We start from the raw sequence: 19,497 nt of genomic DNA, 5'->3' as shown, positions 1-19,497 counted from the left end.
TCCACGCCTTCAACGTCTCAAGATGAAAGTGGCCCCCTACATCTTCACTGCAGTATGGCGCGCAGGGAAACAACTTTGCATACCAGACGCCCTGTCTCGCTCCCCAACCAGTCGCCCCACACCTGAAGATGAAGAAGAATGCACTACTTCGACTGCACATGTTAGGCGTATCGTTGCCAGCACCGCCACTTCTACTGACGACCAGGCAACAGGACCCATCATCGAAGAGGATAAGTCTCTACAAGAAATCCGCATGGCCGCATCTCAGGATCAAGATTACAGTCGTCTCGTTCACTACGTATCCAATGGCTTTCCCACCAACCGCTATGATCTCCACGCTTCCGTCCTCCCGTATTGGAAGCTGCGGGACAACCTTTACGCGGATGGAGAGTTGGTATTGTACGGACCCCGGATTGTCATCCCTGCAGCCCTCCGTCGACGCACCTTGGATCGACTCCACGACAGCCACCGAGGAATTGAAGCTACTCGACGTCGTGCAATGCAGACAGTATTCTGGCCAGGCATCAATGCAGATATTAAGAGTAAAGTAGAAAGCTGTGAGGCCTGCCAACAGCTTCTCCCTAGTCAGCAACAGGAACCTTACATGTGTGACGACCACCCATCCCGGCCCTTTGAAAGCGTGTCGGCTGACTTCTTCCACGTAGCAGGGAAATCCTTCCTTGTTATTGCAGATAGACTTTCAGGCTGGCCTGTGGTTGTTCCCTGTGGACGTGACACAACTACAGCCAGAGTTACAAGAATGTTCTGTGTTTTCTTCCGCGAGGTTGGTGTTCCACTCCGCTTACGAACTGATGGAGGACCCCCATTTTCCAGCCACGACTTCAAGCAATTTGCTGACCGCTGGGGAGTTCATCACATCATCACATCTCCACATTACCCTCAGTCTAATGGACACGCAGAAGCTGCCGTGAAAGCTGTGAAACACCTTATCCTCAAGACCGCCCCATCCGGGAACATAGATTGTGAAGCCTTTGATAGAGGACTGATGGAGCTTCGGAATACACCGAACCCTGCTGGACGCTCCCCTGCGCAGATTCTCTATGGCCATCCTCTCCGCACTTGTGTTCCAGCCCACCCCAGATCATTCAAAGAGGAGTGGCAAACCAAGACCGAAGATTACGACCGCCGCACTGCTGCCCAAACCGACCAGGCTGTGAGCCTTTACAACTCTCATGCCCGCCATCTACCCAAGCTCACCATCGGCCAACGAGTGAGGATACAGGATGCAACGACGCTTCGATGGGACAAGATTGGTACCGTGATGGGCCGAGGAATGGCCAGAAGGTATGAAGTACGCCTTCCAAGTGGTCGTGTATGGTTTCGAAACCGACGACATTTACGCCCAGTGGCTAATATAAGTGATGACACCTCTCCCCAAGACCCTGTGTCCCCTTGTTCTGGCCAGGAAAGAGAGCCATCATCCGAACCCTCCAATATCCCTCGTCATTCACCTCGACTAGCTCAGAGAAATTACTGTTCCGCTCGAGACACTGCTACGAGCGTAAAGGGGGAGGGAGGTGTATAGATATCTAATATTATGCCGTATATTATTTACATTACGTACAGTTATGAACATTACATTTGCTTTATTATTATTTCGTAGAAGAATGATATTTATTTCCATTTATCTTTGCCCATTACATATACTGTACGACCACTCTTTCATTATGCACCGTGGCAACAATGTAATTAGATGTGTCAACACTGCCTTTCTTTCCGCCATGTGCATATAATAGTCAGTCATTGTTCAGTGGTCACTGTATCGACAAGTATGGGCCTGCTCCCCGCTGCTTGTCACATTTATGTCCGTTTGTCTCTATTATACGGGATTTTAAAGAACCTACTGGTTTAAATTGTCACCCTCCATTACATTTATTACATGGATGTATGTGGCAGTACCACACACAGTAATAACTAATAGAAATGGATGTGCAATAACATTAGACATGAGTGTATCCTCTCTACTCTTAATACTGAGACTGGACTCTTACCAAAATACCAAGCTTACGTTATAAGGTTTCCTGAGAATGTGAAAGCTTATAAAAACTTTGATTTTTCGTTATCTCACAGAATTGGATTGATGTAAACAAATTGTCCGTAATATATATTTGCCAAGATGTTAAAAAAAAAAATTGTGGTAGTAATGTTTGATTTATCCACATTATGCTTTATGCTTTTGTAAATTTAATTAGCACTAGTGTTTCAATATAGCAATAGTCTCACAAAAGAAAAAGGCTAAGGCGGTTCATGGTCTATCCTAATGTCTTATAATTTTCGCATTAAGTTTTTCCCACGAATGCTGCAAATTAACCTTGTATTTTATCTATCTTCCCTAGTACAATTATAAAGTTCTCCTTAATCAGTGCTCAATTCCCACTTGCCTCACAATGTTGATCCTGCAGCCAGGAATGTCATATCTCTTAAATATTGTGGCGTTAGTGCACATAGGGCAATGCGCTTTAGGAACTACTAGAAGGATTTCTTAAGGGATTCCATTAGAGATTGGTGTGAAATTTTGGTTCCTAAGTGCATGAACGTTTTAGTTACCTGCTGTAACCATTAAAACATCTTAATTACCTGTTGAATAGTTTAAACTATTGTTTCCTTCTGTAACCATTAAAACATTTTATTTCCCTGCTGTAACTGTTAAAGCGTTTTAGTTCCATGCTGTATCTGTTAGAACGTTTTAGATCTGTACTGTAACCGTTAAAATATTTTAGTTCCCTGATGTAAGCGTTGAAATATTTTAGTTCCCTGATGTAAGCGTTGAAATATTTTAGTTCCCTACTGTAACCGTTAAAACGTTTTAGTTCCCTACTGTAACCGTTAAAACGTTTTAGTTCCCTACTGTAACCGTTAAAACGTTTTAGTTCCCTGCTGTACCCGTTAAAACTTTTTATTTCCCTACTGTACCTGTTGAAACATTTTATTTCCCTGGTGTACTCGTTGAAACTTTTTATTTCCCTGCTGTACCCTTTGAAACGTTTTATTTCCCTGCTGTACCCGTTAAAACTTTAGTTCCCTCCTGTACCTATTGAAACTTTTTAGTTCCCTGATGCAACCGTTGAAATATTTTAGTTCCCCACTGTAACCGTTAAAACTTTTTAGTTCCCCACTGTAACCGTTAAAATGTTTTAGTTCCCAGATTTAACCGTTGAAATATTTTAGTTCCCTACTGTAATCGTTAAAACGTTTGTTTCCTACTGTAACCGTTAAAACGTTTTAGTTGCCTGCTGTGACTGTTAGAGCGTTTTAGATCTGTACTGTAACCGTTAAAACTTATTAGTTCCTTACTGTAACCGTTAAAACTTTTTTGTTCCCTGATGTAACTGTTAGAGCGTTTTAGATCTGTATTGTAAACGTTAAAATGTTTTAGTTCCCTTCTGTAACCGTAAAACGTTTGTTCCCTGCTGTAACTGTTAGAGCTTTTTAGATCCTTACTGTAAACGTTAAAACGTTTTAGTTCCCTACTGTAACCGTTAAAACGTTTTAGTTCCCTACTGTAACTGTTAAAATTTTTTAGTTCCCTACTGTAACTGTTAAAACGTTTTAGTTCCCTACTGTAACCGATAAAACGTTTTAGTTCCCTACTGTAACCGTTAAAACGTTTTAGTTCCCTACTGTAACCGTTAAAACGTTTTAGTTCCCTACTGTAACCCTTAAAACGTTTTAGTTCCGTATTGTAACCGTTAAAATGTTTTAGTTCCCTACTGTACCCGTTAAAACGTTTTAGTTCTCTACTGTAACCGTAAAAACGTTTTGGTTTCCTGCCGTAACTGTTAAAACGTAAGTTCCTTGCTATTCCTATTGAAACGTTATAGTTCCCTGCTGTACCCGTTGAAACGTTATAGTTCCCTTGTGTACCCGTTGAAACGTGATAGTTCCCTGCTGTACCCGTTGAAACGTGATAGTTCCCTGCTGTACCCGTTGAAACGTGATAGTTCCCTGCTGTACCCGTTGAAACGTGATAGTTCCCTGCTGTACCCGTTGAAACGTGATAGTTCGCTGCTGTACCCGTTGAAACGTGATAGTTCGCTGCTGTACCCGTTGAAACGTGATAGTTCGCTGCTGTACCCGTTGAAACGTGATAGTTCGCTGCTGTACCCGTTGAAACGTGATAGTTCGCTGCTGTACCCGTTGAAACGTCATAGTTCGCTGCTGTACCCGTTGAAACGTTTTACTTCACTATTGTACCCGATGAAACTTATTGGTTCCCTGGGACGTTTAGTTCCCTGCTGTACCCATTGAAACGTTTTATTATCCTGCTGTACCCGTTGAAACGTTTTAGTTCCCTGTTGTACCAGTTGAAATGTTTAGTCCCTCGCTGTACCCGTTGAAACGTTTTAGTCCCCCGCTGTACCCGTTGAAACGTTTTAGTCCCCCGCTGTACCCGTTGAAACGTTTTAGTCCCCCGCTGTACCCGTTGAAACGTTTTAGTCCCCCGCTGTACCCGTTGAAACGTTTTAGTCCCCCGCTGTACCCGTTGAAAAGTTTTAGTCCCCCGCTGTACCCGTTGAAACGTTTTAGTCCCCCGCTGTACCCGTCTAGATGTTCTGGTCCCCTAGTGTACCTTTTGCCATTTCCTTTCTTCCACCCTGCTAACAGATTTTCCTCAAATCTAATAGTTGGCTCTGAAGGAGTTTTAAAAGGGTATAGTGCTGGGACTTCTGACCCAAATATTCATAATATCCAAGGCAATGTGACAAGTTTATTTCTAGAAATTAGTCACGCCTGTATTATCTGAAGTTTAAAATCAAATAGTGTAAGTGCTTCATATTTTATTTTTAGAATTCCATGAAGTGATTTGCTTTGTATCTTGTTTCCTATTGTGCTGTTATTTTAGGATACCTAGCAGTGATTAAAAATTTTCGGATGCGCAGCTTATTCAAGACTACATCAATTTAGGATTGTGTGACTATAATGGCGGTTCTTTTACTATATAGGTTTTGTTTGTGAAGTGCTGCTGACTTAGAAGTATTAATGTTGTATCATTTAAATGTCAAACTGGTTTTGGCAAAAATAATTTAAATGCATATCTAAAGCTTGTGGAGAAATGCATAATTTTGAATTTTTTAAATTGATATGTCCTATTGTTTGTGTTATGAGCTTCCCTCTGGCTAGAAAATAATTTACATACTAATAATTTTTGTAAATGTTTAATTAACCAGTTTGCTACAGGCAAAGCTAAAGTTTTGTCTGTACCATCTCTTGACTTTAGAGATTTACTTCGATATATATGAAGTGCTAACTGGACAATGGGTTTTAAGGCAGTAATAACAATTTATGCATATTTGCAGGTGACTGGAGGTGGAGCTGCCGTTTGAAATATCATAAGACAGTCTACGATGTTTGGACTTTGAAGCTATGAACTTTGAGTACAAACGGACTAATTTAGGTACAGAGTTTTGTGAGTACATACTTAATACTGCCTTGTTGGGAATAAGTCATATTAGGAATGTATTCCTCGATATAATTGACTATATAACTTTGATCATAATGCTAAATATACCAATCAGGTGTCAGGTATTTTTCTTGGAACTTTGAACTATTATTGAAAGGAATGGAAAATAACTTTGCCCATAATTTCTAAAGCACGAAGGTATTAGGATTTAAGGCTTCTCCAATACTTACTCTGGCAAATCCTCTTTAGATGTTTACCCTAAATAAGATCTGCAATAAATAGACTGATATATTCATAGATTATCATATAAGCGCACATTGTAAATATTGAACACATCATTGTGCACTTGAATGAAGCCATATCTTGATGGTCAGTTAACTAAATTGCAGTTGATATAACTATGTAGGCTCACAAATTAAATATATTTTAAAACAATGTGATCATAAAATCTGTTTTTTTTTTTTTTTCAGAATTGTGGAAGCTGTTAATAGACGCTGTTAACATCATCTGAAGCATGAACTGGCTATTGGTAGTTTTTCAAAGTTTTCCAAGAACTCCCTATTTAAAGGTAATGGAAACTGTCATTAAATGCTCTGGTTATCCAAGTAAAATTCTTAATTACTATTAATGTTTGACTTTAACCCTAATGTTAAGTGCACGTATTAACATTGGAACTTTTCAATATGTTCTTATAGCAACTGTACTTCAATCAAAGTAATTATCATTATCACTTGCTAAGCTACAACCCTATTTTGAAAAGCATGATGCTATAAGTCAAAGGGCTCCAACAAGGAAAATAGTGCCTCAATATCGCCATTATTGTGAAGTCCAAATAACTTCGTTTTTCCTATTCTTGGTTAATCTTAACCAAAGAAAACCTGAATATAGTACAGTGGTAACGTGTCCGCCTAGCATTTGCATGGCGGCAGATCGAACCCAGCTTGGGACAGTTGAGTTAAAAGCCTTTAAAGCTGTTTACTGGGGAGAACACTGCTGTGGTTAGGCACAACAGTGGGAAGTCGGGCTTGCCCAGCTGACGTTCTGGTGAGCATCTATTATAAAACGAACTGAAATCACACTCATAAAGTAAAATTTAAGTAAAATTGAGATCTTTTGATGGACAAATCTTAAATATTAAAACCAAAATCAGTGAAACCAGTGTTTTATTCCTTTGGAATAATGTTCATGTGGAATGTAAAGCTGTCATATATCTTTGCTATTGCTAAAGTTCATGAAATAAACTAGAGGGAGAGCTAAACTGTTAGTGTTCACTTGAAGAAATTTTTTTTGAAGTGACATTGGACGCTTAAATAACTCTTAAGATAGTTGATGGCTGTCTTTAGAGTGTTATTATTTACCCCCAGATGTAATTCAGTAATTGCTACTCCACAACGGAGATTACTATATGCATGATGTAGAAAAATATTCCGCCTATCTACGGGTAAACTAAATTAGTAAATTATAAATACATTTAAAGCCTGTAGTTCAAATGGCAAACCCAAATTCTGGTTTTGCAGTTTTTTTAGGGAATAAATAAGAATTTTAATGAGCAAGCAATACAATGATTAATTTGGTAAAGAATGCTCAGCTTGGCATACAGTATGTAAGGCACAATATTTGCATGTCTTCAGTGAGTACAGATATATAATGTAAATGGCAAACTCTATAGTGGTTTTGCAGTTTTCTATAGAATAAATGAGAATTTTAATGAAGCAATACAATGAATAATTTTATAAAAAATCTTCACTTTGGCACATGTGATGTACAATATCTGTCAGGCTATGAATACGGACTTAATGAAATTTTATGATAAGAGCAAAAGTATTTACTGTTACAGATTTGGCAAAGATATTCAGTTGGAATATTTGCACACTTGTGTTTGGTTGTTTAATTGATCAAACTAGACTGAAGACTCCTAACTAATTCGTATTTTACATTGCTAAATTATGATAAATTTTAGTTTCATGTTAGCTCGGTCCCCTTAAAGTTCGGTACCCTTTCGAGGATTAGTCCACTAAATGTAATCACAACAGGTTAATAATTGATTTCTTAATGGTGTAAAATGTTACATGGCCCAAAAATTGTCTAAATCTAATACTTCAAAATAATAAAGTTGTCATAGAAAGTAAAAAAAAAAAATAAGTAATACTGCAATGAGCTAGCCTTGATTTAACTTCGAAAATATTTTCTATCTAGTACAAGTATTTAGTGCTTCTAGCCAGATGTGCAGAATGAATCTCTAGTATACACTAATAAATTAATGCTATTATCTACAATGCGTAAATCTTATAACATGGAATATGTAAGGTACAATATTTATGCAAGGACGTGAATGAGTATGGATTTAACTAAATCGTAATCAATTATGCTAAAAGAAATACCAGATATATTTTTTGACTTTTTAATTATTTATCTAATCCCATTTGGCAAAGATATTTAAGTGAATATTTCCATAATAGGTTGTGCTTCCTTGAGGAGACTATTTTAGTTTATCGTGGGTTAGCTAGGCTACCTGCAACAGTACTACCTGTAGTATCTTTTGAGTATTTTCAGTTTATGATGACCATTTTTAATGTATTTAATAGATTTTGGGAAATATTAAAACTAGATAGTTGTCATAGGTAGCATTACTGTCCTTGTGAATGAAAATTCAACTTAGTTTTATCTGGTCATGAAGGTTTTTCCTTGCATTATAGCAACATTCTAAAAATTCTAAATTTTTATCATAATCTGAAAACGTCAACTATGGTAAATTATAACATTATGGATATCTAACGCTCTGGGTCTCTAATTCTATGGGTCTCTAACTCTCTGGGTCTCTAACTCCATGGATCTCTAACTCAGTGTCTAATTTTATATTTCAATGATAAATGTTTTTGCTGTTAATACTGACATAATTCTAATTTGAGCATATATAGAGGGTTTACTTTTGTTTTTTTTTTCTATTTCAGATATGTCGTTAATGATTTGGTTGTGTAAGGTTGGTTACTAAATTAATAAAAATAAGAAATTTGACGATAGCAACTGGTCTGAAGATGTTCCTAACTTGGAGAAAGGGTAGTAGCTTGTTGCGTGTGACGATAACGTATGGTCTGAGGCTGTGCCCAACTTGAGATATGGCAGTAGCTTGTCCCTTGTGACGATAGCATTTGGTCTGAGGCTGCTCCCAACTTGAGAAATGGCAGTAGCTTGTCCCTTGTGACGATAGCATTTGGTCTGAGGCTGCTCCCAACTGAGAAATGGCAGTAGCTTGTCCCTTGTGACGATAGCATTTGGTCTGAGGCTGCTCCCAACTGAGAAATGGCAGTAGCTTGTCCCTTATGACGGTAGCATCTGTCCTGAGGCTGATTCTAACTTGAGAAATGTGTAGCTTGTCGCGTGTGACGATAACGTCTGGTCTGAGGCTGTGCCCAACTTGAGAAATGGCAGCAGCTTGTCCCTTGTGACGATAGTATCTGGTCTGATTTTGCTCCCATCGTGAGAAATGGTGGTAGCTTGTCACTTGTGACGATAGCATCTGGTCTGAGGCTACTCCCAACTGAGAAATGGCAGTAGCTTGTCCCTTGTGACGGTAGCATGTGTCCTGTGGCTGCTTCCAACTTAAGAAATGGTAGTAGCTTGTCACTTGTGGCGATAGCATTTGATCTGAGGCTGCTCCCAACTTGAGAAATAGCAGTAGCTTGTCCCTTTTTAGGATAGCATCTAGTCTGAGGTTACTCCCAACTTAAAGGGCAGTAGGTTGTCACTTGTGACGATATCATGTGGTCTGAGGCGACTCCCAACTAGAGAAATTGCAGTAGCTTGTACCTTGTGACGATAGCGTCTGGTCTGAGGCTGCTCCTAACTTGAGAAAAGGCAGTAGCTTGTCCATTGTGATGATAGCATCGGATCTGAGGTTGCTCCCAACTTGAGAAATGGCAGTAGCTTGTCGCTTGTAACGATAGCATCTGGTGTGTGGCTGCTCACAAGTAAGGAAAAGGCAGTAGCTTTTAACTTGTAGGTAAATATGTATTTGACAATTCTGTCAGCCATACAGTTGATTTTTGTATGCTTTATACTTAAATCATTTAAAACTATCCTGTCCTGCCATTGTAACTTCTAATTTCTGAGGGCTTTCTCAAATCTAAAATAAGTTCTATATAGTTTCATTCTCATACCACGACACTTTTCCATACAGTAACACAGATCTCACTAAGCTGATATATAGCCTGACTTTTATATGCAACTAAAGGCTATTTGATTTCCAAATTTCAGCTTAATCTAGACATTGTCTGATTTTCTTTTCAATCTTTCATTAAACTCAAATTCTAAAGATCCCGTATTAGATATCATAGTTCCTAAATACTCAAATGATTTTCCCTCATTAATCCTTTCTCCATATTTCATCTCCCATTGCATATTCTGTTCTCATTTGTCTTTCTATTTATCTTTTTATTACAGCTCGCTGTGCAGAATTCTAAAACTACAGAATTGTTCTCCGTTGCAGATCACAACTGAATGACGAGCTAGACTCTGCTTAAGCCCAATGGATGAAGATATAATCTCTGTTCTGGTTAGATTTTAGTCTCTCTTAAGGGATATCTAATCATGAAAAGGATTTTGATACCTAGGTTAGTCCACATTCATAGGATCAGTAACTTATAATTTAAATATTTGACTATATATGTATTACATTTAAAACTTTTATATACTGCCCATTTTGAATGATATACTCCTACTGCTATATAGTGAAGCATTGGTTATAAAGTCTTTTTATTGTGCGGGGCAGGGGGTTGTTAGTCCTGTCAAAACCTCACGGGGTGCACTGAAGGTATTATTTGCTTTAGATCTTTTCATGTTTCTATAAGTTTCTATTTTACCTCTGTTAATTCTGAGATTTTGCTGTGCAAGCGCGCGACTTAATAGTGCAACTTAAAGGTTTTCTCATAAAATTACATAAATCAAGTTAGAACAATTAGCAGTATTTGATAGTTTATAGGTCGTCCATGATTTGTAAAAGAAGAGGGTATTACTAAAGCAGTAATTCACATTTAGGTATCTTCATTTTCAGAGCTAGTTTGAATTATTTTTAACTACTCAAAGATTTACAGGTCAGTGTGTGTGCATTTTATAAACAGAACCAAAACATTATCGAAATTGTATTTATTTTTCCAGGATATTCTTGCATGACCTGAGGACTCGAAGAAATATCTAAATTTAGGATACAAGTTCTTGCATGACCTGGTGGACTTGAAGAAATATCTAAAATTAGGATACAAGTTCTTGCATGACCTGGGGACACTCCGAAATATCTAAATTGTATTCTTTTTTTTCAGGATATAAGTAATTTCATGACCTGAGGACTTGAAGAAATATCTAAATTTAGGATTTAAATTCTGGCATGACCCGAGGACTCTAAGAAATATCTAAATTGTATTACTTTTAGGATATAAGTTCTTGCATGATCTGAGGGCTCGAAGAAATATTTAAATTGTATTTATTCTTCAAGGATACAAGTTCTTACATGACCTGAAGACTCTAAGAAATATCTAAATTTAGGATATAAGTTCTTGCATGACCTGAGGACTTGAAGAAATATCTATATTTAGGATACAAGTTCTTGCATGACCTGAGGGACTTGAAGACACATCTAAAATTAGGATACAAGTTCTTGCATGACCTGAGGACTCTCTGAAATATGTAAATTGTATTTATTTTTCCAGGATATAAGTTCTTGCATGACCTGAGTATTTAAGGAAATACCTAAATTTAGGATATAAGTTCTTGCATGACTTGAGGACTCTCTTGAAGAAATTAGATTTATAAAACTTTCAACAAGGATGCCAGAAGAACTTTACGTAGAGGAACTCGATTAATTTTAACGGTAAGCAATTTATCTATTGCTCCATATTCATGATGTATCAATGATTATATAAAATGCATTTGAACAAACATGTGATTGTGTACAAGATCAATCTGTAATATCCAGATCTTTTTCAGCCAGTGTAAAAGAGTATTGTCTAGTTAAATGGGATAATTATTCACTAAGATCAAGTAAAATGCTTCCATGTAGATTTTATTTATATTTCCGGTTTTTGAAGGAAAGAATAGTTTCTTAAAAAGGCGATTCTTGTTAAAATCTGTTTTCAAAACAATTTAGTATCTCTAAACGTGTACTTTTATGTTGATATAAGTTTATTAATTTTCTAAAAATTATTTCCCTTTTTTAAAATTAAAGTTTTCCTTTATGAAAGAATTTCTATGTACTTATTCAATTAATTCAGTTCTACAATATCTTAAAGTATTGTATAGCTTTTAGTTAGAAAGGAAATTGCTTATATGTATTTAATGTAGACTTTCTTTTCAGATAAAGCTGCTGGAATGGTTGAAAAATGACGAATTCATGACTATTTGCCGTAATATCAAGATAACATCTGAATGGTTGGAATGTTTTCTTGGAATGTTTTCTCCAGTGTTCAACATTATTCGTTACTGAAAAACCAATTAATCGATGCAGGTGGGCAATATTTGCCGTAATATTAAGATACATCTGGGTGGTTGGAATGTTTTGTCAAGTATTTAACAATTCGTTTCTGAAAAACTAATTGTTCGATGCAGGTGGACATTAAAGGGGCATTCTAGCCACAGGTCATCTCAACTTGAGGAGGATCCTAAATGGCACCTGAGAAGCGGATCGAGGGGGCGTTACACCGGTAATGACCTAAATGGCACCCGAGAAGCGGATTGAGGGGGTGTTACACCGGTAATGACCATGTTCTTAGCATCGAAAATTCTTCCATGTTGGGAAAGTGTAGTTGTAAGTGCACTTCAATATGAAACTTGTCTTACTTTAACACGTTTGGAAAAAGCGAAAACTAAAATCGAGGTGGTATGTTAATAATATCTACACCAAGTTACGCAACACCGTGTGTTGCTTCAATATATTATTTAATAAATTTCATAATTTCTCTTAGACCTTTTATTCAATTACCATCAATAGTACATGCTGCTAATTTATCCCCGCAATTGTTTTACTTCCTGCTGCTTCTCCTCTTTTGTTTCTTCTGAACCCGTGCGCTGTAGCATAGCTCCGTGATGAATTGCCACTATGTGGCCGTTTGATTTGTGGCGAGATTTTCCTCGGAGTCTTGCATGGCTAAATTCTTGCCTGTGTGGAGGATTTGCTATCCCTCATTCCATAACTTCTGCTGCAACTTATTCATCGGGGAAATGTGAACTTGCCGTCATGGAACTGGACTCTCCCTCTTAGCTTGATGCCATGTAACTTCCAGACCTTGTAATTGCCCACTCTGCTATAACCTTTCGAAGAACCTGCAGTAGAATAAACAACTTTAAGTTGACTAGACATCAAGAATTATTATGTATGTTTACATTCCTTTTACCTGTTATAATATAATTTTTTATCAAGTATAATAGATATTGCTTTAATGCAAAACACTTAACCTATTTATTTAGTTTGGCGAAGTTAAAGTTTATTAGTTCTTTAAAAGTTTAATTATCTGCTTCTTTTATGTGACAAGGGGAGGCATACAGCTGCTATCCAAGAAACTAAGAACAATAAACTGGTGAAAGTAAACAATTGAACAAAGTGAACGATAAACTTAAGAATAGAACAATAGCCTTAGGAAAGTAAAGAATTGAACATATTGATTTAGTAAAAAAGTGAACGATAAATGTAGGAAAAAATTGAACAATAAAATTGGGAAAATGAAAAAATGAACATAGAGCTTGCTTAAGTAAAGAACAATAAATCACACAAAGTGAAAAAAACTAGGGAAAGTAAAGTGAACAATAAATTGGGGAACCAAAAGAGTAAGCAATAAACTAGGGAAAGTTAATTTAACAATTAGGAAACCAAAAAAGTGAACAAACTAGGTGAGTAAAAAAATTAACAATAAAGTAATCATAAGAAAGAAAGAAAGAAAGAAAGAAAAAGCTATTAGTTAAGTAAAAAAGTGATTAGGAAACCAAAAAGCGAACAATAAAATTAGGAAACCAAAATAGTGAACATTATATTAGGAAACGAAAAACTTAACACTAATTTAAACCCCCCCCCCTAAAAAAAATAATTTAGGGAACCAAAAAAGTAAACAATTTAGGAAACCAAAACGTAAACGAAAAAGAAACTGAAGTGAACAATAAAATAAACTAAAAATGATGTGAACAATAAACTGGACGAAGTAAAATAAAAGTGAACAATTCATTCAATTTACCTCTTGAGACCCTCAATTGATCATTCTCGACGATAGTTGTCAGAAATCAAGTCTGCAAAGGATCCTCATTTGAACGTACATGACGCAGGTTGGGAGCCATGGCAGCCATTCTGAAAAAATATATTCAGTTGGAGTAAAATTGTAAATTACAATATTCAAATTTTAAATGGAAATGTCCTGGAAATTAATTAAATTTTTTTAATTACTTCATGCCAATTAAAATTGGGATACTGGTGATAGTACCATATACCCAAGGGACTTCATAGAATAAGCTTTAGTTAAAACCCAACCGTAATGGACAAAGGGTTGGTGCATAAGGTACAGATTCTGGCCCTAAGCTTAACATCCAACCTTTAAGGGTATGTCATAAGGAAGGTTGATATGGCCGGAATCTGGTACCTTATAATAAGCTTAAGTAACCATCAAACCTTAAAGGTTATATGCATAAGGTAGGTTGATATGGTCGGAATCTGTTACCTTATGATAAGCCTAAGTAGATATACAAACCTTTATGTGCATAAGGTAGGTTGATATGGCCGGAATCTTACCTTATAATAAGCTTGAGTAACCATCCAACTTTAAAGGTTATGTGCACAAGGTAGGTTGATATGGCCGGAATCTTACCTTATAATAAGCTTGAGTAACCATCCAACTTTAAAGGTTATGTGCACAAGGTAGGTTGATATGGCCGGAATCTGTACCTTATAAGCTTGAGTAACCATCCAACCTCAAAGGTTATGTGCACAAGGTAAGGTTGAAATGCCGGAATCTGTACCTTATAAGCTAAAGTAACCATCCAACCTTAAATGTTATGTGCATAAGGTAGGTTGATATGGCCAGAATCTGGTACCTTATAATAACCTTAAGTATGCCATTAAGAGCTTTACAGTATGCCACCAAGAACTTTACAATATATAATTTAGAACTTTACAGTATACCATTTAGAACTTTACAGTATACCATTTAGAACTTTACAGTATACCATGAAGAACTTTACAGTATACCATGAAGAACTTTACAGTATACCATGAAGAACTTTACAGTATCTAGCAAGATCAAACGTTTGGATTTTACTTTAGACTAATTTGAAGACTACAAAGACAAAAAATAAATAAATTCACAGTTTCAAACTCCCGCCTCTTAATTCTTGAAACATTTTAATTTCCTCTAAATCAAAATGAAATGTATGTTCCTCTTAGCTTTCTAAAAACAATTATCACGTAACTAGTATAGGAATAAAGATGCTACTCTAACTTCTATTAACTTTCTAGAAGCAGTTAATTATAAAGTAATTGGTTTAGAAATAAAGATGCTACAGCAGCTACAGTAACCTCTAACTTTCTAGAAGCAGTTAAATTATCAAGTAACAAGTTTAAAAATAAAGATGCTACAGTAACTTCTAACTTTCTAGAAGCAGTTAATTATAAAGTGATCAGTTTGGAAATAAAGATGCTACTGCAACCTCTAACTTTCTAGAGGCAGTTAAATTTTTAAGTAATCAGTTTAGAAATAAAGATGCTACAGTAACCTCTGTATTACATTTCTTGAAGCAGTTAATTACAAGCAACCAGTTTAGAAATAAAGATGCTACAGTAATCTGTATTTTTCTAGCAGCAGTTAAATTATCAAGTAATCAGTTCAGAAATAAAGATGTTACAGTAACCTCTGTAACTTTCTAGAAGCAGTTAATCATAAAGTAACCAGTTTAGAAATAAAGATGCTACAGTAACCTCTGTATTAACTTTTTAGAAACAGCTAATCACAAGCAACCAGCTCAGAAATAATGATGCTACAGTAACCTCTGTATTAATGTTACCGATACTGATTATTCCTTTCACCAATCCGGCACCAATCTACTTTAAAATGCTACAGGTCAAAATATTACCTTTTTTCATGACTTTGTCCTTGAATTTTTTTTTTAAATCTTCAACAAGTTAGCCCTATAAATCTACACTTATTTCCTTATTCCCTTTCCTTACTGGGCTATTTTTCCCTATTGGAGCCCCTGGGCTTATAGCATCTTGCTTTTCCAACTAGGGTTGTAGCATGGCTAGTAATAATAATAATAATAAAATTCACTGAAGTGTTAAAGGTACTCTTAAAATGCCCAAAGAATAGTTACAAATTTTTAAACCTTGTGAGAAAATACAGGCTTTGCATATTCATGCCAATAATTACATAGGAATTTAAGTTACCAAGAATATAAAACTGCTTATCTTTCATGCTGTAAGATTAAAAGCTATAAAAAATAACAATTTAGTTTACAGACTCAAAATTTTGGATGCAACGGTCTTACTTCAAAAAATCAAAGTTTCCATATTTCAAAGCTTCCGTATTTTGATTTTGATAGGAAAATTCTACTTCAGAAATCCTTGGTCTTGCTGGGGCCCTGGACAGCACTTCGTCAGGTCATATGAAGTCTTAGGCATACGTAGAAACCACTGAACCGATCTGAAAAAAATATACATTGTTTAATTGGATCAAAATTTCCATGAAGTATCAACTAAATGAGCTATATGTTTTGAAAACCCATCATATTGAGTTTAAATTAAGCAGCTCTTCTAGGAGAAGGACTCCTAAATCAAACTATTGTTCTTTAGTCTTAGGTAGTGCCATAGCCTTTGTACATTTGTCTTCCACTGTTTTAGGTCAGGAGTTCTCTTGTTTGAAGATACACTAGGGCACACTATCTTATTTTTCTTATGATTGTTGTTATGATTTAATAGTTTAAAAAGGAGATACTTAATGTTGCTCCTCTTAATTTTTATTTTTCCTTGTTTCTTTTCCTCACTAGGCTATTTTCACTGTTGGAGCCCCTGGACTTATAGCATGCTGCTTTTCCAGCTAGGGTTGTAGCCTAGCAAGTAACAATAACTATTACAATAACAAAAAACATTTTAGCTATACCTAATTTATTTGATGTTGAGGTTGGACAGCAAGATTAAAGACAAGCTGAAACAGATGTTAAGCAGAAGACTAGCAAACATTACTTAGGATACTAGCAATAAGACTAAAGAGATGCTGGAAAAGATGTTAACCAGAAGAATAAAAAGATGTCCAAACTTACGGCCGTTTACGTGAATTGGAAATTTTGCTTGACCTTTGACCTTGACCTTCCAAAATTCAATTATTTCAGCTTTTTACATAAGAGTTAATCCCTGAAGTTTTAATACTCAATACGATGAAAATTGTGGCCAGGAGGATGTTCACAAACAAGGGGTAAAATATAACCTTCCAACTACGCGGTAATTAAACTAACCTTATGGCAAAGCCTACTTTAGGTCTTACTATTCTTAGCAATACAGAATTATATGAAAATAAATGCTACATAATCAGTAACCGTGAATGGTGTTAGCGTCCAATATTTTTTCGTTACTGTCACTCAATTTTTCCTTAAACTATACCATGTAATCATAACTAGGATCAAAGATTAAAATGGCAATTTTGACCAGCATGGTTTTCATTTAATCTAATTTGTTGGACTAAACAGCTGGTGGAAATTGAGGTTATACAAGAGAATTTCAAAAATCTATATCCTTGATAAAATAAAATTCATTAAAATATATTTGGAATTAAGAAAACTGGTCACACCAAATATCAAAAGGGAAAGGAAATATTGGAAAAGAAAAGTTTGACAAGGAAAATCAGCTTCAGAGTATGCCTATCAAGTCTTAATGATTGATTTGTAAGTCCGGCATTTTGTGTTTATTTAGTAATGTTACTTTTCTTTAAATATTTTACTCTGTTTCCTTTCCTCACTGAGCTCTTTTCCCTCTTGTGTCCCTGGGCTTATAACATCCTACTTTTCCAACTAGGGTTTTAGCTTATCAGGTAGTAATAATGAAAATAATCATATAGGAGGTCACTGACGCCGAAATTAAGTCATGCACACAATCTTTCACTTAATTCATATAAAATAAATGTTGGAAAAGTGTCTTAATATTTTGGATTTTAAGCTTGCCAAGGGTATATTTAGATGCATTTTATACTTTAATCCGTAAATGCGAAATATCTAGCCTTAAGGACATCAAACTTATCAATAAAACTTGCTAAGGGTATCATGAAATCATCAGATTTCTTCCCCTTAATGAAAGAAAATGGGAGGTATTTTAGTATCGGCTTAGGGATATCAAACTTAAAATGCTACTTGCTAAGGGTATCAAATTCATAAAACTAGTTGACCATAAATTAACAAAAGGGAACCACAATTTTAGTCTCAGGTTAAGGCTATCCCTAAATGACATTAAATGGGAACTTATTTTAGCCCCAGCCTAAGTCTATCAATCTTAATACCACTTGCTAAAGGGACCTTAAATTCATAAAATTAGTTAACCATAAATTAATATAAATGGGAACTACCATTTTAGCCTCAGCTTAAGGCTATCAAACTTATTTATACCACTTGCTAAGGGACCTTAAATTAATAAAATAAGTTAACCATAAATTAACATGAATGGGAACTACCATTTTAGCCTTAGCTTAAGGCTTTCAAGCTTATACCACTTGCTAAAGGTACATCAAATTAATAAAATTAGTTAACCATAAATCAACATAAATGGGAACTACCATTTTAGACTCGGCTTAAGGCCATCAAGCTTAATAATACCACTCGTTAAGAGTATCTTAAATTCATAAAATTAGTTAACCATAAATTAACAAATGGGAACTATCATTTTAGCCTCAGCTTAAGGCTATCAAGCTTATACCACTTACTAAGGGTACCTTAAATTCATAGAATTAGTTAACCATAAATGACCATAAAGGGGAACTATCATTTTAGCCCCAGCTTAAGGTTATTAAACTTAACACCACTTGCTAAAAGTAACCTTAAATTCATAGAATTAATCATCTATAAATGACATTGAATGGGAATAATTACAGCCCAAGCTTAAGGATAACTATCACATCACTTGCTAAGGGTTATCTAGTGATAACATTTCTTATCCTTATGAGACATAATGGGAACCCTCATTTTAGCCTTAAAAGAAACAAAAAAACCTACAATCACGAAACCCTTCTTTCTCTGCCTCCCATAACCAGGGTTAAAATTAGGATAATTACCTTAATTTGATATAATTTTCATGGTTTTAGGGTAATTCTGAAGTAATTTCGGTTTTACTTTATTAAAATTCAAGGAAACTGGAGAACAGAACATTACAGTACACAAGCCTTCCAAACTATATTGCAGTTGCTAAAATAGATTCAGTCCGCGTTCTACTTTATTGCATACACTAAAATATTCTTAATTTCGCTAACTAGCTGTTTGATGAGGAGCAAGAGCAGGGCTTCCATATAGGGCTTCCATATAAACTGATATCAAAATGCAAAACTAATTGAATATTAAAACTGTAAAGTTACTTTTCCATTCTTTTCCAAGACAAAAACTGCACAAATATTTAAACAATTTATTGTTCAATATTTAGCCACTCCATTATTCGACACTTTAAATAAGCTATTCATAAACTTGCTAACTTTTGAGAAAAGTATAAATTTTTAGCAAACTTCAAACAAGCTATTCAAAGTTGCTAACTTTTCAGAGAAAATAGATATATAACTATATGGTTATAGAACTTAATAATATTGCCTGTACACATTTATCAACGAGATGCCAATAATAGGACACGGGTAGGAAGCAGAATGGGTTAAATAAGCAGAATCTAGTAGAAGCTGAACTTACTTTAAATACAAACCCTATTCAAAATGCTCTCTGTCTAATTAATGTATTGAAAATCTCGCAAAAAGGTCAAAATTTCAAACTAAACTAATCAATTCCCAATTACCAATGTTAAATCTAGAAAACTCGGGAACTAACAATATCCCAAATTATTAATTAATTTCACCAGAAAATTTAGATTTTGATTT

At 35.5% G+C, this 19,497-nt stretch overlaps 1 protein-coding gene across 1 annotated transcript; it reads right to left on the bottom strand.

The window, feature by feature from the left end:
• Nucleotides 1–3,866: 3,866 nt before the first annotated feature.
• On the bottom strand, nt 3,867–8,251 carry LOC137643384 (trophinin-like). The gene is made up of 4 exons (XM_068376214.1): nt 8,231–8,251; nt 6,402–6,474; nt 4,352–4,652; nt 3,867–4,149 (listed from the first exon to the last, which is right to left on the bottom strand). The coding sequence occupies exons 1-4, from the start codon at nt 8,249–8,251 to the stop codon at nt 3,867–3,869; spliced, it is 678 nt and encodes a 225-aa protein (XP_068232315.1).
• Between the last annotated feature and the right edge of the window lie 11,246 nt (nt 8,252–19,497).

Source organism: Palaemon carinicauda, chromosome 6, assembly GCF_036898095.1.
Source record: "Palaemon carinicauda isolate YSFRI2023 chromosome 6, ASM3689809v2, whole genome shotgun sequence".
In the NCBI taxonomy this organism is placed as follows: Eukaryota; Metazoa; Arthropoda; class Malacostraca; order Decapoda; family Palaemonidae; genus Palaemon; species Palaemon carinicauda.
The sequence above is the reverse complement of the archived record's forward strand: the minus strand, read 5'-3'. Positions and strand labels throughout refer to the sequence as shown.